This window comes from Anopheles stephensi, chromosome 2 (genome assembly GCF_013141755.1).
Source record: "Anopheles stephensi strain Indian chromosome 2, UCI_ANSTEP_V1.0, whole genome shotgun sequence".
Classification (NCBI taxonomy): Eukaryota; Metazoa; Arthropoda; class Insecta; order Diptera; family Culicidae; genus Anopheles; species Anopheles stephensi.
Window position 1 is genome coordinate 81,334,552 of NC_050202.1, and position 22,179 is coordinate 81,356,730.

General features: G+C 48.3%; 2 protein-coding genes across 5 annotated transcripts; one reads left to right on the plus strand and one right to left on the minus strand.

Annotated features, from left to right (window-relative positions):
- Positions 1-179: 179 nt before the first annotated feature.
- On the plus strand, positions 180-22,140 carry LOC118505563 (beta-galactosidase-like). 4 transcript variants are annotated; one of them, XM_036041519.1, is made up of 8 exons: positions 12,941-13,321; positions 13,552-13,615; positions 19,836-20,150; positions 20,223-20,915; positions 20,977-21,255; positions 21,347-21,478; positions 21,545-21,796; positions 21,868-22,140. In XM_036041519.1, the coding sequence occupies exons 1-8, from the start codon at positions 13,290-13,292 to the stop codon at positions 22,054-22,056; spliced, it is 1,956 nt and encodes a 651-aa protein (XP_035897412.1). In that variant the 5' UTR covers positions 12,941-13,289; the 3' UTR covers positions 22,057-22,140. The 4 variants fall into 4 exon arrangements, with proteins under 4 accessions (XP_035897414.1, XP_035897412.1, XP_035897411.1 ...); XM_036041521.1 differs by lacking the exons at positions 12,941-13,321; positions 13,552-13,615 and adding an exon at positions 180-257; XM_036041518.1 differs by lacking the exons at positions 12,941-13,321; positions 13,552-13,615 and adding an exon at positions 18,866-19,131.
- On the minus strand, positions 573-17,550 carry LOC118505562 (unc-112-related protein-like). The gene is made up of 7 exons (XM_036041517.1): positions 17,404-17,550; positions 15,819-16,383; positions 7,894-8,042; positions 3,383-3,775; positions 2,745-3,313; positions 1,968-2,658; positions 573-1,901 (listed from the first exon to the last, which is right to left on the minus strand). Exons 2-7 carry the CDS (start codon positions 15,943-15,945, stop codon positions 1,701-1,703), a joined length of 2,130 nt encoding a protein of 709 aa, XP_035897410.1. The 5' UTR covers positions 15,946-16,383; positions 17,404-17,550; the 3' UTR covers positions 573-1,700.
- Positions 22,141-22,179: the final 39 nt, after the last annotated feature.

Sequence of the window (22,179 nt, forward strand, 5' to 3'; positions counted from 1 at the left end):
ATCGCTTACCACATATCTTGCAGCTGATCCGGATTCAACAACTATAGAAATACTTACCTACACCGTGGAGCAGGATTATCCGATTAATGTCCCCACAATTGAAGGTGCGTCTCGAGAAACGACCCTTTTTGCCAGGGGTTTGGGAACTTATCTCTTGTGTGTTCGTTTTTTTTTTACAGGCAATGTCCAACCAAAGAAACCGAAGAAACGCAAGATGAGCACCAAAACTGGTAAAGCGCAGCACGACAGCTACCCTTGTAAGTAAATTCACCAATCCCAACTAACACTGTCTGTGATATGTAACACACACACACTCGCACACCATCCATTCATGTTCCTTATTTATGCAGCAACGAAAACGTTTGTCTACTGTAAAACATATTACCGGCAAAGGGTACGCTCGTTGCTTCAGTTTGTGAACGAAACCAATAAGCTAGAGGCCAGAGTGCTCAGCTCGGCTGGCTGTAACTTACCGGCTAACGAACAGCCGGAGTCGAGCTCGCATTACTTTACCGTCCTGGGCCGACGTTTCCAAAATCTTACCAACCTACAATAAATGTAACCCCCATAGCTCGCTATTAATTGTTAATCGAATTTATTACTTTAGTACAACAGTAAAATTAGTGCCTAACATGATTGCCGACAAAAAAACGAATACATCAAAAAAGTAACGCCGACACACACCATCCGTCCGTTCTTCCGGAAGCGGTGGCGAATTAGTTTGTGCTAGTGAGGGTTGAACTCATTTCACCAAGAATCATGCGTAAGTTTGGCTGCACCAAATCGTCAAACAAACAACACCCGTGAGAATGTTAAGTAGCGTGCGGACAAGGGCATGAACTGTTTCATTGTAGACCTTGCATCTCCTGGTAGTGGTATATCGATTTGTTAACCTGTAGTGCAGCAGTTAAAAAAAATAATTCAAATTACAAAAATACTACACAACACTCCGATCGATCGTTCGTCGTTGTGGGTTCGCCGACCGTTTTGCAAAAGCAGTTGCATGATGATAACACGTGCAATAATGAATAGCTCTTCTGCATAGGCACCTTATTTTTCGCTTCACGAAATTGTGGGGAAGACCGTATCGTGGCTAATCCCGTAAAGCCTAACCGTACACGATTGTCGTATGTTAAAACTAACTCCTCCCGATCCGCGCTTGGAGCTGCTGGTTTGGCCTACAACACATCTTTAACCATGAAATACTTTTTTAATCGCTTTTCCTAATTATTAATAAGTAAGGCATCTGATTGTTTTCGCTTCCTGCTCATTGCTAGTCGCTTTCGATATTGCCTAAGAATTGCTATAGCCGAGAACCGTGTCTGACCGTCCCGCCGGCGTACCTTTAATTGAATTGGTTTTGCTTCTGTGTTTGTACACGGAAATTGTTTGTTTGAAAACAACATATGAAACAAACAGAAAAAAAGAACGGGATACAGCAAGGAGGAAAATTACCGAGAAGGATGCCACAACGTAATAGGGAAGCTACGATTACAAAAGCGGGCATGTTAAACAAAACATAAAACACCTAGGGAAAGGGATGGATGTACACGATTACAGTAAACGCTAAAACACTAACCGCTAATGTGTTATGTACAGTACAACAAGAAGTACAAAAACGTAAACGTAAAATGGTGCACGCGAAACGAGTAAAATCATCCCGAAGCATCGCTGCGACTGATACTGGGAGTGTGCATTCTCTAGTTCCAACCGCCCGTTAGCTTGTGGAACAGTTCCTCGTTGAGCGTTTGGTTCGTTTCCTTCGAACGCATCGACATGAAGATGTAGCCACCGATGAACTCGTGTATCACTTTACAGTCCGCCGACAGGCAGGAGAACACGACCGTTTCATTCTGGAACTGTACCATCATGCAGCGGATCTCCCAGTTCACGTTCCAGGCCTAAAGGAAGAATTAGAATCGCTCATGAGTTCCGGACCTTCGAGGCCATGTTTTATAAACGCTCACCTTCATAGTATTGTACCGCCACGTCTTGAGATGATCGCCGGTCGCAATGTCCATCTTCATGATCCGATTGCTCGCCACACCGAGCAGCTCCTCCTTCTTGTGTCCGTCGAACTTGATCACGAACAGTGTCACGCCGAACTCGGGCAAACTTTGCCACGCCCGGATGTAGCTCAGCTTCGCCTCGATCAGCGGCAAATCCTTCACGTTCGCGTGTGCCTCCAGCATCCGGATGATGGCCTTGTTCTTCAGCTTCTTCACATACCGCGGGGCCAGATATTCGTTCGGTTCGATCTCTCCCGGGTTTAGATTGATCGCCGGCGCCTGGGCCGGTTTCTGCATGCTCAGGAACGACCGGATGCTGGCCACCTCACTGTCGTACGAGCTGTCCGCAAGCGAACGGCCCTTGGACGCGAGCCGACAGGCCGCCATCCACTTGGCGTACTGCTCCTCATTGTCGCACCGGATCCACATTTCACTGTTGATGCTCTGCTCCAGCGGTACCTCCAGCTTGATGTTAAACTTCTTCTGCGCGAGATTAACCTCGGGCGTTACTTCGCACCCGCGCAGATTGATCGTCACCTGGGGCGGGCTGTTCGAGCGCGAATCCTCCCGCGATTTGTACAGATGGAGATGTAGATCCTTGTACGTGAACCAGTAACGCTTGTAACCCTTCAAGGTGAACTTTTTTGGTCTAAAATGGCAAACATAATAAGGTGGTTAGTTTCTCCTCCACTTCTCCTTTCAAGAACTCCGCGTTCGAGAAGCGTTTCCACTTACTTCAAGAAGCGCAAATAGTCGGTCAGCTCCGGAATATGCGTAATGTCGCCCGCGTTCACCCCATTGCTCGGCCCTTCGAGCGTGATCTGCAGTTCGCGCAGTGCCGCATCCACATCGTCGTCGGCCGCATTGTCCAGGCTGGAGGTGTCGATACCGGAGTCGGCCTGCGGGATCTCGTTCTGTTTGTTCACCTGCAGCTGCAGCGCACCGAACATCAGCATCTCCTCCTCGGTGCAGTCGATTTCCTCGTTCAGCAGCTGCCATTTGGCCTGCTCGTACAGCTGATTGATGCGCACCTGGTCGTACTTCGGGTTCAGGTCGAAGAACGTGTAGTACTTGAAGCGCAGGCAGAGCGTCTCAAACTCCCGGATGCCCTGCTCCATGATGGACAGCGACGAGTCCAGCCAGCCGATGTTCATGCGTGCCCGCTCGACCAACGATTTTGGTTTCAACAGGCGCGACCTAGCTTCCGGGCTCGGTGCATATGGACTGTACGCCAAATTTTCCTGCATATCCCCGATGCTGGACGACGACTCACTGAAGCCGGAACCGTGTCCGTGCCGCAACGTCTATAAGGGAAAATGAATCGCATATTACATTCTGGTCACCACTTAGCGCGCAAAGCTATGCATACTTACACCAGTGGGCGAACTGATCGGAGTGCTCTGCAGGGCCGGTTTCGGTGTGGAGAAGTTTGAGTTCGGTACGGGGGCACACGAAAACGGCCCATGGTTGACGGGACTGTCCAAGCTTCCGTTGCTGCCGTTCAGGTTGTGTGCGGCCACCGGGATGAAGGTGTTTGTGTCCGGCGGCAGATGGATGTAGTCCCGCCCGTTGCCATTCTGTTCGATCGGTATCTTCTTCTTAGCCAAATCGGCATAGTTCTTCTTTAGATGCATCGGCTCTAGCGGTTTACACAGCGACAGCTCCTCTGGGTGTCTAATGCCAAGGTCCTTGCACAACGCCACAACCGCACCGAACGTTTTGATCGAGAAGTCAACCCGGCAATCTAGGTATCGCAGATCGGGCATCTGAAGGGGAGGAGACGACAGTGAAACGGCATTACTAGTTTTATTCTCGGACAATTGTAGAGAACGTGCTACAAAATGAAACCACAGCGAACGTTAATTCGAACCTTGAACTGGACTTCTTCCCTCGCAACTATTAATTTAAGCTATGCCACTGCCACTAATAATGATGCTAATATACATTCCCGAGCGGACTGTGAACGTGACAATGATACGCAAACGGCCTGATGTTGGTGGGTACACATTTCAATTAAGATTCATTACGCAGACCAATGCCGCTTAAATTAACCGCCACGCACGCTTTCACTTCCAGGCGAACATCCTCCTTCCCATTCCAGAGCCCCTCGCAACCGAGCGTCATCTCGCAGACAGCGGAGAGCCTTCGGGAAGAATTTAAATGTTTGATGCGAACAAAATCACGGTCCTTTCATTGATTTAATCGCTGCTGGCCATCGCAACTGGTTAATAGAAACAAACAAATTCTTGCTTCTCGCTGTGTCTGGCAGTGGACGTGCGGGGATTTGTCTGTACTCCCATATCGTGTACAGACGACCCAGATTCTTTTTAAAACAAAAAAAGTCTGTTATCCAGCATCACCGTAAACAACGCACACCGAGTTGCTTCATGAGTGTTACTTACTACGGGGGTTGGTTGTCCAAAAGCACGCCCATAGAATCAACAAGAATATGTTCGTTATCTTCGGTGGAAAAATAATCTCCCCGCAACAGTAACCAAAACAAGCGCGCTCCTATCCTGCTCGCTATGGGCGGTTGCTTTTTGTGAATCGTGACCACGGCGGCGACCACCACTCGTTCCATTTGGATGTCTTCCAAAAGAGGTTATGGGCGCGTGCAAAAATGGACGCGTCCACCACACTCCCAAAGCGGTTGTGGTGGAGCAGCTCTCGAACCATTGAGCAATCGGTTCCATACTACTGATGTCATGCTAAACTCACCACGGGGCAAGCTACTAACCGAATAATTAATCAACTTCCCAAAGCGCGATGGGTTACGACAAAATTGTTTCCAGGCGTTAAATGGCTGTCCGTGTCCGCCCATTCACAGCTTCACCGTTGAATGGCTTTTCGTGGCTTCGCCTAGGCTGAGAGGCGCTAGCATTTAAACAGGTTTATTTAGATTTAATTGACCAATTTTGGAGAAAACCCCCTAACAAATATTGAATCGACGCGCGTAACAAATCACAATTGGAAAAGTGTAACCTAGTCTCCCTGGAGGGCTGTCAATTTTCATGAGTCATAAGGTTTATGTTTGCCCCCATCCATTATGATGATATGAATCATGCCACACAAAAAACGCAACCAGAAAGCTTTCTTTGTCGGGGGACGGGTTGTGTGTGTCATGCTATTTTTTTTTTTTGCTCAGTTCCGTGTTTTGATAGCAGGAATAGAAATGACTATGTTTTTTAGCTAACAAGCCACAGAAAACTATCGGAAGGCGTGCGCGAAGAACGAAGCGCTTAGGGTGTGAAACATTCCCTTATATGGATATTTGCATGGGTTATCGTGGTAAGTAAACAAACACGGTCAATTCTACGTCATAAACTGTAAAATTCTTGCAGCAACTCTGTTGATGTCTCTGATTCAATCAGGGTGGAGGATTCAATCCGTGAGCTGTTGTTACCTTCTCTGACACTCCATTTACCATTAACCTCCCCACAACACTCCGTCGTCGACCGTACCGCTTGAGACATACGCCATCTGGCCCTGGGTAAATGCAGCGGATGGAGTAAAAACTGAGGTACACAGCCAAACACGCCGCTCTTAATGCGCGGAGAATGGTATTGGAGTTGGTGCCAGAGTTACCGACTGATAAAGTGAGTAAATACTCTAGAGCGGTGGATCCGAGATATGGTTCCTCTGATACGCAGCTAGTGGGGCGCGTTGGATCCACGCACACGCTCGCTGGTCCCCGAACCATCCGAAAGAAGGCCACTCGACGCTGTTGCAATATCGTCGCCCACTTAAACCCGAACCCGCCGTTCGACGCCCTTCGTCAAATGTCAAGTATCCACTTTGCGTGGTGCGACAGTTTTAGTATCGCTTTTTTTTCTGCAGCTTCTACTACTACTACCACGAATGCTACGTTGTGTTTCTCACTGCTTTTAAACTCGGTAGTTCCTCCAAGTGGAACTGACTGAAGAAAGTTTTCTCATTTGCACTGGTTGCTTTCCAATGGTAGGACTGTACTTGCACAATTTACTTAGCTTTGGTGCGCAAACGCACCGACCGGGAACAGTTGTGTTGGCCCATGGCCAAGTTGGCGATCGGTTGTTCTGGACGCCAACCCAACGCCAACAGGTGCTAGTCGTCATCGCTGCCGCGTGTAGGTGTCGTAGCCAACCGCGCGTTCATTCATGGTAGAGGCGCAAGCGTGTGAGTGTTCTAGAGAGCGGTGATTCAAACCTTGAACAATCCGGTTAAGTGTTGGAAGGGATTAAAGGAGTCAGTTGGCTGCTTGCAGAAGCATTCCGATCTAGTGCAGTGTCTGCGAATGTACCTGCGGCACCGGATGCCTCTAATTCAATCACGACTGGTGTGACGACGATCAGCTTTGGATGGCTAACCAAAGTTGGATTAACGACCACACACGCTTCGCTTGACATTTCCTGCGGGCACTGAAGAAGTCGTTTAACATTCTAAAATATGCATACATAATATGCCAAACCACTACTACTAACCCACGCGTAAAAGAGGGGCGACGAATTGGCCAACTATAGACCGGATCGGTTCAACGCCTTTCGGGAGACTGCCGGATCGCAAGGTGTCCCCGGCCAAGATTAATGAATCTTGAATCGCTGGAATGTCCATCTGCAGGTGGTGGTGGCAGAGTTAGGTCCCCTTTACGGTGGGATTACAACGATCGTTGTGGTGGTGCGGCATGATGCACTTGGTGGTGGCCCAGGGATACCGGGATCACTACTCCGAAGTCCTCCGCCCATCCGGAGCAACTTCGCCCAACACATGCGTTACGTTCATTAGTAGTGCCTAGCTGAAAGTGGTACGGTATATTTTAACCTCCTTTTTTTTGTTCGTTCGTATGCTAATGCATTTGCGTTACGCGAACCGAACCCGCCCAAACGTACGCCCGCGTCCGGTAACAATCGCCGTGCAATAAGGCGGTGGAACCCGGTGAGGCCCGGGCAGTGCGGAACAGCCGTCGATTGGTTCTTCGGTTTGTTTCGGTTTCGGTCTCATACCTAAAAATAAGCCGCAGTGCGATCGCAACGGATCCGTTTGGTCAGCGTTGGCGAGCTGGCCGTTCGATACGCCCGCCAACACACGGCCTTCCTTTGTGGGGTAGGGAGTCCGCGTGACACGCAGTGTACGCGGCCGTCGTCATCCGTTATGATCTGCGAACCGTCTCCGCCATAACGTAAACCAAACGGTCCCACACACACACACGCGCACTAGCTGCTCGGTGAAGTGTGAAGACGAAGATGTTAGTAGCAGCACGTGCTCGTTATAGTTTTCTGCCAGAGATCCCGAAAAGGTCAATAGGCAATATAAATGGCGGACCTAGGGTACGCTAGAAAACGATCGGTCTCTTCATATTTTTAGTGCTGCCTTCGGAGTTTGTTTTTCGTTTTCGTCCCTTTGCCGTTAATGCTAGTTTGACATAAAATGAGGCGACGAGACGATCGGAGCTGCGTTTCGGTTTCAAAACATCGCTCCCAGATCGAATCAGGCCGCTCATGCGTAGGATCGTGTGGGACGTGCGAAGATCAAATAGACACATGGACGCATACGATACACTGCAACACTAAGCTTGCGGTAGTCAAATAACACAACGGTCGTGATCATCTGTTTACCGATCGAGTGTTGTTCAGTTACAGGAATGGCCACCACTCCACGTTCAAAGAAGCAGCCGCCGAAGCAAATCCGCACGCTGGCCCAGCAAATGGCTTGCCATTGTTTGCTGGGGTCAATTCGGGTTCTGCGTTCGTTTTGCGTACATGGCCTACCGGAAACCGTCAAACCCAATTGGCCAATTAAGCCATTCCAGTAGTATGGCATCGATTGAAGCTTGTTTCTAACTGGAGGGCACGTTCGTGACGCGTGTCCGGAGCAGTAGGAGCGAAAAGCGGGCCTGGACGAAACTTACCTGAACTCGCAGCGTTTTGTGCATCGGTGTGAAGTGCAGCAGGGCGTCCGCGTGTAGGCCCACCTGGTCGAGGGTTGACTTGGTACGCGTTAGCCATTGGTTACGGGCTGGCCACCAGAGTGCGTGGTCTGACCAATCTTTCGGGTTTTCTGCAAGTAGAAAGCAATTGACGGGATGTTAGTCACATGAAAGAGTTCGATTGATGATACGTTCTGCTTTAATAACCTCCATAGTTGTTTGTGAAGAAAGCGAGCAAAATATTTATTTTACAAAATGTTTGACTCGAGAGTTATGTACCAAAAGCTGTTATTTTTTCACGATAACATACTAATATTGATGCATGAACACTCTTCAAATAATAACACAATATTTGCAGCGATAAGCCGCGTCATTCCAGAAACGTCTGGAAAAGCTTCAACCCCACCTGGGAACAATCATGCTGATTAAATTGTTAAACATTGTAGCAGCACTTCAAGGCTTAAGACCGTGACAGCTTGGGATATGCGTTCAACGGTCATTTATCTTTTGGAAGAGATAAAATGTAACAAAAGGACCCACAATTAATGGTTGCGCATTGAACGTTCGTTCCCTGCACATGTGTGCAACGACTTTCGCTTGATTTAATGCAATGTGCATACCCGGGGCGGTACTTTCTCTGCCTGCCGAACGTTCCCGAGGATGCGTACCGCAACATTGGGTCGTAATTTAAACCATCCCACTGTGTCCCTCGGCTCGGGGCCTTTTGTGCCGGCCATTCCGCCCTGAGCTGAGAGCGTGAAACCCTAGGCAAACCCATCTGCTGGCAGTTTGCGATCGGTGTAATGCATGCCTCGCTTTCAAACCGCGTCCGGTGCTGCCTGCATCCCGACGGGTATTTCGGATGTGCAGTTTGGGTCGATATTGGAATTTGTGCGGAACCAGTTGAATGATGGTCCGTGGAGGAAGATGGACATCTCCTATTCTCGCAACAGCTAAACCTGTGCAGCATTTAACATTCTCCAATGATTTGGTCGGACTAGAATGCGGGTTTAAAATTGGCCTTCTCTCCTAGGATCTGGGCAACCACCAGGTCTTGCTGCCCCGCAATGATCTATCCCACAGGGTATAGACAACGGGCGCGTAACTTGAAGACGTGCGGCTTTCGATCACTGCAACTCATCTCGAGTGCTTGATGGATTCAGATTTCGTAAAAAAAAAATAAACCTCCGGCAAAGCCACAACCCCCTCGCTTGCCGGCCCCGTTCCGCCGGAGAGAGGTGGTGCCGAATTACAACTCTCTTCACTGGAATCTGGCAAAAAGGGCTTACGCCCCGGGGAAAGTTGTCTGGCAGTGTTGCCAACTGACACATTTACGAGCGGAGTTGTGTCGGGTTTTGGGGCGCTATAAAAAGCGATCCTGGTCCATATTTATGAGAATTCGAATCACTGAGCAAGTAAAATATTTATGCTTGCCTTATCCACAGCCCCTGTGTTCTCGGAGGTGTGAGGTGACAAGGGAAGACGATTGTTTTTTTTTTTTTCGTAAACACTAGCGTTTGTGTTCGCGCAGGGTAGATCGCTTCTGCATATCATGGGTCCTGAGTGAGCTCGTTTCGCTCTTGGTGTGCTGCTATAAATAGTGCACCAAGCGAACTTGAGCGACTTTTCTGCTAGCGAGCAATGTGCGGACAGACAAAACTCTCGAGCTGCCGCCTAAGGCCACCCCAAAGAGGGGGTTTGGGGAAACGGTATAAGCAAATTAATTTATTGCTCTTTGTACATGATCGGTGTTGTGAGATGTTTTATAGAAATTTAATTGGAATTTTTATGGCTGTGCAGTAGTAGTTCGCCCAGGGCGAATCAACGGGAACACCAATAAATATGTACTTAAACACAAGTTTGTACCAATGCTATATCTTAAGTTATTGGTTCAGAAATGGGACACAGCAAAATATGTGACTCATCCATCCTGACTCGGGGAATCAAAACTAGATCACTAGGACTAGGACACGAAACCGAGCAGGCGAATCCTTCCGGAAATGACCAACGGTTTTTTATTGCTCCATTAGCAGCCTATTAATCGTTCAATTTACACGCCATAACCTCGGTATTGCGGCAGGAAATTAACCCGCTTCCTTCCGATCAATATTGGAATTAGCCAACCTTTCCAACAACGGCAAACCAGTTCGAAGGTTAAGGCTTCGAAACGGCCGGGTCTGCGCCTCCGTCCAAAAAGCGATAAAATATCCCACACCACGCCCGCCCTAAGGGAACGGCAGTAAAAGTGTCACCAGGGGCTTTTTCTTCCTCTTTTCCGGTAGGCGGGAGCTATCTGCTCTGGAAATAGATAGCAACGCGCTTCCCGGGCTTCCTTTTTATGTCGCTCCGCCGCAAAAGCCACGACTGTTCCCCCTGTGCTTATTGCTAACAGAAAGAACCTGGTGCACGTGAGCACCGCTAATCAAACAAAGATTCCACTTCGCGAACGCAGCAAAGTAGGTCTACGGTCTGGCAACTTGCGCATTTGGTGGAATTCAATGTCAATGCTGGCGGTGACGCCCCGGGACACTTATCGCTCCCTGTCGGATCTCTGGTGATGCAAAAAATAGAGCCAATCCCGCGCGGGGGAACGTTAATTCCACCGGGAGCGAGAGTGCGGTGGTATGTGCGAAAAGAATGTTATCGTAGACGCGCGGCGGTAATGTCGGTAATGTCTGGAGGCTGGCGAGTGGGGAATCAGGGTCGGGTACGATATCGTTTTGAATGCCACCGCTTGTTGTTGTGTGCTGTGTTCGTGTGTCCCTTGCGTACGCGATCGGGGCTAGCGTCTGGTCAGGGTTCAGCAACGCAACAGCAGCTGCGCCGTGTAGCTGTCACGAATGGAAGTACGAATGCCATTTCGAATGAAAGAACAACTGTGCCAGCTTGCCGCTTTTGCCATGGAGGAAGGTTCGACGCGGAGGGAGCTGCTGTTGACGGCAGTGGTTTAGGACGAAAGTGCCGCCCTCACGTGGGTCTGAAGTACATGCAGCTGCTACCGTAACATCGTGTTTCTTGGCGAGAGAACATCATCTCCGATGTTTGGAAAAAGGGGGAAAATTAGAACACATGTGTCGTCTGGACCAATAGTGTTCCAACCGCTGCTGACATGCAAATATTGTCTGAATGGTTGAGAATGAATTTTGTACTTCATGTACTACTTGTAACTTTATGATAAAACCTTGAGTGATCTTTCTCTAACCTTTCCTGCTTAGTTTATTTTCCACAGTATTTCGTTCTATTAACAGCTGCTGCGTCGGTTGGTTCAAGGAATCGTTCTAAACCAACGCAAAATAACCAACCAAGTGTTCAACCAAGGCTACTTCGTAATCGATCTGACCTGCCGTATGTGGCACCAGCACAATAACGCTGTCGTCCACATTTTACGATATCGCGATGCTGTCCACCATTAGTTTAACATAAACAAACACATCCGATCGACGAATGGTAATGAGGCAAACACGATTAAATCGACCGTTGCTTTGGGCTTCCTTCGGGCACACTACACTGACCAACAGTGTGTGCGCATCCGCCACACATTAGATCATCACCTTCAAGGAGTTCTGGTGATTGAGGCGAGCTCCAGAAGCCGTGGCAATAGAGGATGGATGGAGAAGTCGCCGCTCAATGGAATAGTTGCACCATCGCTGCTCGCGATCGTCTGCGGGACTTCCTTTCCCGGAGTGGGCCACTAGCGAGATGATTTCTGTGTGTGTGTGCGTATGTACGCGCTCCCCTTCTGTCTTCATCCAGCGCCGCTACCACGTTCATTCGATGGAGGGTTGTGGGCGCGCGATCGGGCGCAGTTGCCCAAGGTGTATAGACAGCCAGTCGTACACGCCGTCAGCTCAACGCGAACCCAGTTACGCACCGATGCGATGGGACAAGGTCTACGTCTTTCGATCATCATCCAACGTATGCGCTGTTCTGCTCTGCGTACGTGTGTGCTTGACGGTATATTGCGTCGATGGGACACACATATCGCGTCTGTCGGTCGTTCTGAAATGATTTAGGAACCGTGATTTCCTGCGATACCGTTACCAGGATGGGTGAGGTGGGTAGGAACAAGTTGTTGATGTGTTTTGTTTTACGTTCGTATCCGCCCATCCTCCCATGCCACGGAGAGGAAATCGTTCGAGGCACATACAGATATTCGTAAACAAAATATTAAACACCATGTGTGCGCTCGGTTAAATGGTTGGCGGAAGAGAGTGCATTAGAATTTACGTGCTCTGCGCCGAACACCACCACCGCCATTAAAAACCGAGCACGAACCTCCTTGACACGACTGTTTTTGGGATGAACGGTGATCACCACCAAGGAACACCCTGTGCTGGTCGGTCGGCGACGCGGCAGTGTTATGATGCTGCTGCTCTGCCTGCAGCATGATCACACGCACCGCACGCTGCTTCATGGCGGAACCGGAGGCACACGGACAGCTTAAAATGAAACCAAGGACGAGTTCCTTATAAGGTAAGCGTGCTGCGGCGCACGGGAAACGGTACCTTTGGAGTTTGGTGGAGGTAGGGGATGTTGTACACGAGGGAAGTATGGATGGAGATGGAGCAAGAACAAGACCACATTGGTACGCTGGCATGATGATGGTGATGGGAAATCGACCGAAGTAAAGCCAACCACAGCTAACAAACGAATACAATCTCGTACGACGTTACTTTCCGTTTTTGTTCTGGAGCTTTGTAGCTTGCAGGAGCTATAAGCAAGATTAGTTATTAGTTTTTGGGACCCTACAGAATTTTGTCTACGTATTTTAAGATTCTCAACACTCTTGTCATAGATGCTCAACATCACCCTTCAAACAACATAATACATCTCGGGGCAAGATAACAAAACCTATCTTTATCAATCTCTAGCCCGTAGACTCCGAAGTCCTTTAAGTCACCGTACGAGGAGGTCTCACGATGTACAGGGGTGCGTATCATCACACAACCACGACGACGACGACGACGGCGACGGCGACGTAGAAGATAAATCTTTCGTCGATACGCTAGCATCGGTCGGTGGTGTTGGTGTGCGCTCGCGATCATCGCGAGCCGCGAGTTGTTTATCTCGTCGATTCACCGATCGTCGGTGTGCGTGCTGCACACACACACCGCATTCATTGAGGTGGTGCGCTGCTGCTGCAGATTCGACCTCCTCGCGGTGTGGTGTGCTCTGCCAGTGTTGTTTGGCTACCGTTCGCTTAACTTGCTGCGTCATCGGTTTAGGTCACTTGGTGTAGTGTATCTCGAATTACTACTACTGCACACCCTCCTGACGCGGTACGTGCTGTTGCTACGTTCCCTGCCGAACCTGTGCCCAGTGTACGTACGTGTTGTTTTAGTTGTTGACGGACGGACGGATTGTGTGTGTGTGTGTGCATGCTGATTTGTGTAGGCAGACGCAGTATTCGGTGAGTCTTCACGTTCGGTCTCCCTTAAGATCAGACAGTGGGTTCGCTTGTGAAGGCAGAGTCCTTCAGAGCTTCTTCTAAAGATCGAGACGATCAATCGCTCGCTCTCTCCATCTGTTGCCCTGCGAGCAGCATAAGTTACCCTCGAACGCTCTGCTCAATAAATGAAAATATTCTATTAATAACTATCGAAAACGCAACACTGCCTCATCGCCGCACACACAACGCAGTCTCTCTCATCTCCCCGGAGGATCGCCTGTACAACGAACCACCCCGCGTGCCAACGCCACTATGGTAAGTTACCCTGCCGAACGTGAAACACTTTCATTTCCTTTCCCTTGGCACGCCGAAGCGATAGAATGTAAATAAAGGTGCGTTGGAAGATGAGCGAATGCGATCGAACGACCGCAATCGATCGCCAACGAAAGGCACCGCGAGATGAATATAAGCTGAAGAAAGAACAATAAGAAAGCTACATCCGCACACTCCGCGCCGTTGTATTACAAAGCAAATCCCCCTGCCCGAGCTACGTGGAAAGTCCAAATGTGGTGACGCAAACAATCCTCCGTTCGTTGGATCATGGCCAAATAATTATTTTTGGCCAGTGAGTCACATCTCGACTGCACGTAGTATCCACACACACACACACATCCGGCCCCTGGTTCCGGTGGGGCATCACATCCGGTAGCGAGATTTGTTATGCGAGCGAAAGCCAGCCACCACCTCACGTGAGAATCCTCCTTCGATAGTCGCACGCGTGCCGTAGGACACATTCCCGCACAGTAGTTTTGTGCGAAAATATTATCCATCGGCACAGATAGTCTGCCGAGGTGCTGTGCATTTCTGTTGCGTTTTGCACTGGACAATCTTGCTGGTTGTGGTTGTACCGTGTTTTTGTTTGTGCAGCGCGCTCGGCCGACGGCATTCCACACGACCGGGAACGGGTTTGCCAGCGAAGAAACCCATCCGCCACCAGTATGCATGTCCTCTCTCCGGTGCTCCGGATGAAGCGAAATCGCAACACCAGCACACGCATACAGGGAAACCTTGAGCACCGCACACAACCCAAACGGTAGAATGTTGATGCAGAAATAATGCACGGACAAAATGAAGTGTTGCACTGCTTTTTTTTTTGCTGCAGTCCCCGAGCTGGTAACATCTTATCGGCTGACGTACATTAATTAACTCTGGGTTAAGTGCAAATAGACATTAATGCACGAACCTTCCATTATCTCGCTGGTGTGACGTTGCATGTGGGTCTGGTTTTGGATTTTTATTATATTTTTTTTCAATTAAAATTACAATCAAACGGTGGCCGTTTAACGTTCGCCTTCTACGCCTGTTGAGAGAATGAGATCATTTGCAAATTTTGTGTTATGCAAATGAATTAAATTGGTTTCTATAGTGAAGAAACCGTTTGACAAGGCAATACTAGAGGCAAATAAAGCAAAAGACATTGCGATTTAATTTAAGAACTGCTTATGGACACTTCCTGGCTCTGGATAGAATTGAGATTTTAATCCAAACGGGATGTATTGTCCAGTCCAGTCCATAAATTAAAAATATCTATAGCCTGAGGATTTAAAATCCAGCTGAATAGTAAGTTCGAAGATACTTTAAAACATTAAACAGGTTCGTAAACCAGGCATTGCCTGTTACCATTGAACTAATGTCCGGGCTCAATCGCACAGACACTTCATCGGACAACGCATGATTTATCTATTAAGCTAAAAGCATTTCATTCCAACCATGGGATTGCCAATCCAGTTAAAAGCTTAATTTTATTACCTATCAAAACTTTTCTTCTTTGTAGGACCGTTAAACTCTCTACAGATCTAGACTTTCAGCATTAATTCACCGATAGAAGTATTCTCAGTCCTGGGTACAAGTCAATTGGGTATTGCGTAGTAGTAGAATTATTTCATCGAAAAAAGTGAGAAAAAAGGAAGAGTGGGACCTAGTCTTGCCTAAATGATCTACTGAGTGCAACATACCCGTAGAATAATCGTAATCTCTCGGGCCTCTCTATGTATGGTGTATTAGATGGAATCCTCAGTAAAAATATTCTCCTCTTGTAGTTCAAAGATCAGCAAAGATCAACAATAAATAATGGCACATGATCATTATTAGCAATTTATTATTCAGTGGCTCACAGTAAACGATGCGAATATGATCCCACCATCACATGTTTGCTCCCGTGGCGTACAAAAGTACTGATGTTGCCCTAGCGAGAGGTGTAAAAGCGCATTCCAATGGGTCAAACACACATCATCACACTGTGCTGAGACAACTGCAATCTCTAAATGCTTCATCACAACATCCCCAGAGGTCTCTGTCCATCAACGTGTGCAATGACGGTGTGGTGAGATATAGCGTTTCGCCTTACTTTCGCGAACTCATTTTCTTTCCCTGCGCAAAGACACCTCTCTCGCAAAGGTCCGGTTTTGGTGTCGGGCCCACCACCACCACCCTATCTATCAGTCCCCCCCAAACGTACCTGGATCGACCAGACGCAGCATTACACCGCCGATGTGCAGATCGCCCCGGACGCGCAGCGTTTTCTGCACCTGAAGGTCGGTAATATAGACCTTCAGGTTCCAGGTATTGTCACCTACGTGTATCATGTTGTCGCGTCGTGCTGCTCTTACCGCCGGCTCCGGCTACCCTCTTTCTATACAAAACACGCACACGCACGCACGCACGCACTTAAGGGTGAGTGATTACACTTGTGCACGCCTTTCTTACGTGCCTATACACAAATCAGCATGGAATTTCTCCAATTTCTGCGCACCTTTTTGTTTCACTTTTTTGTATTTTGGAGGGAAAAATGCCGATCACTATCTGTTTTCTTCCTCCACACACACACACACAAACACTTGCTTTTGCACTTGACTTGGATTTGCTCCGGGATCTCTACTACCCCGTTGGAATGCCACTTTCTTCTTGACACTTTCTCTGCCTCGCTCTTCGATGCTGAGAGCAAGATTTTGCGAATAAATAAAGAAGGCACTGCACACTGGCACCGGTTTTTGTCGATATTGTGGGAAAGCTGTGGCAAGCTGCTAAAACGGAATTGAATGAAAATTAGAAAAACTGCTTAGGAAACGTAACGTAAATTAGCAATATGGGGGATATGGAGATGAGAAGCGCCAACATCAGCAGCAGCAGGGGTCTCCTGCGCGATCTTCTTCACACGAGTCGGATGTTCGCGCGCGCGAAGATCACCCTCCCGCCCTTATAGCTAGAACGTCGATCGCTCACCCTACCCTGCTGGTTTGCGCTTGTGTGGGTTTGTTCGTATCTTTTTTTTACAACACTACACACTCGCTTCTCGAATAAACGTTGACGTAATCAGTCGCCGTGGGGTGCGCTATACTACCCCGCGAAACGCGGGGTGTGATTCGTACCAGCGATTCGCACTACCCTGCACCCTCCCAGAACTTGGCTTGCGTTCGATGTGTCTCTGTAAAGGCACGCGAGGCACGGCTCACGCACCAAATCGAGAGAGAGAAGGAACACTGTTGGACTTTAGAATCACCAAAATTACACGTTCTTCACTTGCACCGACCGCGACACCACAGATGCGACACCCTCTGATAAGAGTGGCCTCGGCGTTGCTCTGCTGGAATGCGCCACGGGCGGCTATAACCGCATTTCCTTTACGGAATCTCCACCCATACTAGCGCAGACCACAACACACACCACTCCTCGCCGCGGTTGATGTAGGCTCTTTTGATGAACTTCTAAACAAACTTCCACCTCAAAAACCCACGGTTGGAAGAAATTGTAATCAATCAATTGCTAAACAAACACTGACTTCACGACAAACGATGGCCCGACAACGTTCACGCACTTCGCCAACACTGGGGATTGAAATTGAGCTATCTCTAGAGAAGCAGCAGGGTAGTCACACGGACAGCAAAAGAAGACGCGGCGACACGATACGCGAACTGCGAGTGATTGCTATCTTAGCACGGCATTCGTGAACGTTTTGCTTACGAGAACCCTAACCGTGCCCGTGCAGTTGGTAATATTTATTATATTCTTGAACGTTTTTTATTTTTTTGGTTGTAAATTGCTACCCCGATTTGCTGTGCGTCCGTTCGCTGTGCTGGTTCGATCGGTTTAACGGGGTGCTTGCACGAACGAGACACGTCCGTACTCTGGCAAGCGTTGTAAGTGACTGTGTGCCAGTGTGAGTGAGGGTGCTGGCTCGATGTTGGCTGGCGGATGTTTCTAGCAAGCGCAGATGAAAGGGCCTATACGCACCACCACCCCGTCGGTTCGTATGCGAACGCTTGACTCCAACACAGCAAACAGCACTCAGCGTACAATTTTTTTTTACAGGGTATTCTAGTGGCTGTTCGGAGTCGCTATTAAATTAATTTAAATTAACCTTCTCAATTTTTATTTAACTTTGTTGAAAGAGCTACGGCAAAAAGCCTAAAGCTATCTTCTTATTTTTTTTAAAAGGAATTAAGGTTTAATTTCACAGCCCGAACCCGAAGAGAAAAAATAGCCAAGATTATATTGAATTTTTTAATCATAAGAAAAAGAAAGTATGTCAAATTTAGCCTAAAATGTCGTTCATTTTCTTCAAGATACTCGAGCCAATCGGAAAGCGTTTGAGTGACTTCACCAGCCGGGCTCTCATCGGAACTCAGAGAGTGATTTGGTCCGCTGGGAATCACCCCCGGTTCGAAATCGGAAGTGCGGTCGTTGTGTGCGTGAAACATGCGAAGGTCTTTACTGTACGGCTAGAATTAAACGAACAAGTGTTGAAACATGTTAAAATATGCTAATCGTTGAAGATGGTCTGTTTCGTAGGTTAAATTAAAATACTGAAAATAATATTAATCCTATGACACATGTTTCGCTGAGATTGAAGAGTTGTAAATAAAGCTTTCAACAAATATAAATTCACGCCGAATTGAACGAGACATATGTCGATCGATGAGTGATCTGGCATACCTACTCCAGATCTGGCATACCTGGTGTTCTAGGGCTGTAACTGTGATTGGAAGGACTAATCTTATTAATTATTGGGAATTATATCATACTTAAAAATGCTTAGTTGATATTAAGATGATAGAATTCGACAACTGGTCGTAACAGTATTGGCTTAACTTTGCCAAGCGGGGATTAATGTTTAATTCGCTTGTTCTTATCGTTATGGGTTTAGAATTAGGAATTAATTTTCTTAAGTCTTTTTTATGTAGATAGCCATAGCTGAGATCTTTAATTTATTCATGAATTTAATATCATGTAGCTTTTTCGGCAAAATTCTACAAATGATTGGCTGCACATCCCACTACGTTTTAAAAAGACACGACCCTCATGGTTTGCCTTTTCTCTATTTAAATTATCATCAGTTCAATTGATCTAATCTAATTCAATCTAATTAGATGGGATCAGTTTTAAATGAATATCAATAAAGCTCAACAAATCAAAGAAAGAATTCAAATAAATCTCAATTCACTAAGCCTCATTCTACCGATTGCGGCAAGCACTTCAAATTGCACTTTGATCTGTCCTCTAACCCTAAGCACTTCTAACACGACCCATCGAATTATCGTCCCAAAGGACATTCCGACCCCCGGTATCAAACACTAAAAAACCACCCGCCAGATTAACCGCCCTATCAGTCTTGGCTGCGTTACCTGGGTGAACGGATCAAACCATCAATCATCAGTAAGATGATCCGCCGTACAAAGCTGCTTGGTGTCTGTGGTGTGGTGCTTGTTGTTGTCCTGGCCCTGACGCTAGGGCTGGTGTTCGGGCTGCAGAGCGATGACGACGGCGGAGATGAAGTAAGATTTCCCACCGACCGCCTTATTTACAGGTACAATCTTATCAAAGAAGAGCAATACCATCCACTGAGGCAGACGACTAGGAGCTTCTCGATACTCGTCTTATCGCATCAATTTCCGCTGCTGGATGTGATCATGTGAGGTTCGACGGGTGCTGGCTTCCCATGGATTCCGATTGAAACTAATATTTAAATAATTTGCTATATCGATGATGTGTTTGTTATACAAATTAGCACAAGGATCCTCTCGTCCTTGTGGTGTCGGTGGAGCGCATCGGCATTTGAAGTTGGCGAAGACTTGACCACCTTAACGCTCAGCGGTGATGACATAAATATTTTTCTTCGCCTAGCTTATGTGTAGGTGCGATGATAAACGCCCGGCCAGCCACAAGCGTACATAAAAGGTAACGAGATTTTGTAGCGAGCCGCGGTATATTCGCATGATCAGTTTTTCGCTGACTACCGAACGGACACCACGTACGGTGGCGCCGATAGTATTGACCCAGTGTTGGTTGTTTGCCAAGAAGGTGTTGCTGCAATGATGTGGCTTCGAAACTGCATCGTAGCGTTAGTGCTGTGTTTGGCCGTTGTTGGTTTGGCCAAGGTAACATAAGTGATATCTGTTCGATCGACCATGATTCGCTCAGAATGAAATGTGCTCCGGTGGGTTATTTGGTGTCTCTCTATCTTCCTCTCACCCGTCAGGCTGAACGATCCTTCACGATCGACTATGAGCGGGACACGTTCGTGATGGACGGTAAGGACTTCCGGTACGTAGCGGGCTCGTTCCACTACTTCCGTGCGTTACCCGAAACGTGGCGTACGAAGCTGCGCACGTTGCGTGCCGGTGGGTTGAATGCGGTCGATCTGTACGTACAGTGGTCGCTGCACAATCCCCGCGATGGAGTGTACAACTGGGAAGGCATCGCGAACGTGACCGACATTATTGAGGCTGCCATTGAGGAGGATCTGTACGTGATCCTCCGTCCAGGCCCATACATCTGTGCCGAAATCGATAACGTAAGTCCGGTGTGGCGTGTGAAGGGGGGAAGGATTTGAATTTGACCCTTTTTGCATCCCGCGTCCCCTCAGGGTGGTCTACCGTACTGGCTGTTCAATAAGTACCCGGGCATTGCCGTGCGTACCAGCGACGCCAACTACATGGAGGAGGTTCGCAAGTGGTACGGCGAGCTGATGAGTCGTATGGCACCGTACATGTACGGCAACGGTGGACCGATCATTATGGTGCAGATCGAAAATGAATATGGTGCGTTCGGCAAGTGCGACAAGCCGTACCTCAACTTCCTGAAGCAGGAAACCGAACGTTACGTACAGGACAGAGCGGTGCTGTTCACGGTCGATCGTCCCTATGACGATGAGATCGGCTGTGGCCAGATTGACGGTGTGTTCATCACGACCGACTTTGGACTGATGACGGATGAGGAGGTCGACACACACGCAGCAAAGGTGCGCTCGTACCAACCGAAGGGACCGCTGGTCAACACCGAATTCTACACCGGCTGGCTTACGCACTGGCAGGAATCGAACCAGCGCCGTCCGGCACAGCCACTTGCCGCTACCCTGCGCAAGATGTTGCGCGATGGGTGGAACGTTGATTTCTACATGTACTTCGGTGGCACCAACTTTGGGTTCTGGGCTGGCGCTAACGATTGGGGGCTGGGCAAGTACATGGCGGATATTACCTCCTACGATTACGATGCGCCCATGGATGAAGCCGGAGATCCTACGATGAAGTACACCATCTTCCGGGATATAATTGGAGAGGTATGCGATGAGCGACGGGAAGCTGCAGAATCAGTTTACACTCTGTCTTTCTGCCTTTCAGTACCTACCGCTAGCTGTCATGCCGATTCCGGATCCCGCACCCAAGATGACACTTGAAGCCATCCCGCTTACCGTGGTTGATTCGATCCTTTCCGAGCGTGGACGTTCGATGCTCGGCGTCGAGGCATCCAACAAGGATGGACGTCTGCTCACGTTCGAAGAGCTCAACCAGAACTCCGGTTTCGTGCTGTACGAAACGACTCTGCCGAAGCTGACACGTGATCCCAATAGGCTCACTATCAACGGCTTGCACGATAGGGCACAAGTTTATTTGGACCAGGTACAGCAGATAGCCCTCGCAGTAGCATCACGCCCAATGAGGTGGATGGTGATAAGTGCTCACAGTAATTATCTCTCTCTATTCTTTGTAGTTCCTCGCCGGTACGTTGGCTAGAGAGAACGCTATCGATACGCTTCCCATTACGGCTGGTTACGGTTCGGAGTTGGCTATTCTTGTTGAGAACCAGGGACGCATCAACTTCGACATCCTCGACGACTATAAGGTACAAGTCCATAATATCGGTTACCGTTATGATGGAAAACGCTAAGCATGCTTTCCTCTCCACTAGGGTATTCTGGGCAATGTCACCATTCAAACGTTTGCCGAACCGTACACGATGGAGCTGGAACAGTGGAAAGTCACCGGGTTTGCGTTCGATGATTACAGCAAGGTGCAACAATTCATCGATACCGTTTCCGGTGGTACCGGGGCGAACAATCGCGGAATGGCCGTACATGGACCGATCGTGTTGAAGGCTGTCTTTGACATTCCGGCTTCCGAAATCCAGGACACCTACATCAACATGGACGGGTGGGGCAAGGTGGGTCTTCACAATGACTAACATGATGCTCCCAAAGCAACGGCGAATTGATACTTGCTTATCTTTTGCAGGGCTTTATATTCATCAACGGCTTCAATCTGGGACGCTACTGGCCAGTTGTTGGACCGCAGGTTACGACTTACCTGCCGAAGGAGCTGCTCAAGCCAACCGGCAACACCATCGTGGTGGTCGAACAGCAAAAGGTGCCCTCCGATCGGATGCTGCACTTCTCCGCAACGGCAATCCTCGACGAAGCGTAATCCGTGGAAAAATTATCATTTCCTGGCGAATAATCGAAAATAATAAGCATTTTTGAATAAAATCATTCCAACCTTAGTACAAGACATTTACAGAAGGCACATAATTGAAGTTCAAACCATTGA

Excerpts from the sequence above, each read along its gene's own strand:
- LOC118505562 (XM_036041517.1), bottom strand. The coding sequence starts at position 15,945 with ATGATACACGTAGGTGACAATACCTGGAACCTGAAGGTCTATATTACC. Across the intron at positions 3,314-3,382 it reads CGATCAGTTCGCCCACTGGT|ACGTTGCGGCACGGACACGG; the intron begins GTAAGTATGCAT and ends TTTCCCTTATAG. Across the intron at positions 2,659-2,744 it reads GACTATTTGCGCTTCTTGAA|ACCAAAAAAGTTCACCTTGA; the intron begins GTAAGTGGAAAC and ends TTGCCATTTTAG.
- LOC118505563 (XM_036041518.1), top strand. The coding sequence starts at position 19,018 with ATGATCCGCCGTACAAAGCTGCTTGGTGTCTGTGGTGTGGTGCTTGTT. Across the intron at positions 20,151-20,222 it reads TCTGTGCCGAAATCGATAAC|GGTGGTCTACCGTACTGGCT; the intron begins GTAAGTCCGGTG and ends GCGTCCCCTCAG. Across the intron at positions 21,256-21,346 it reads CACAAGTTTATTTGGACCAG|TTCCTCGCCGGTACGTTGGC; the intron begins GTACAGCAGATA and ends TATTCTTTGTAG.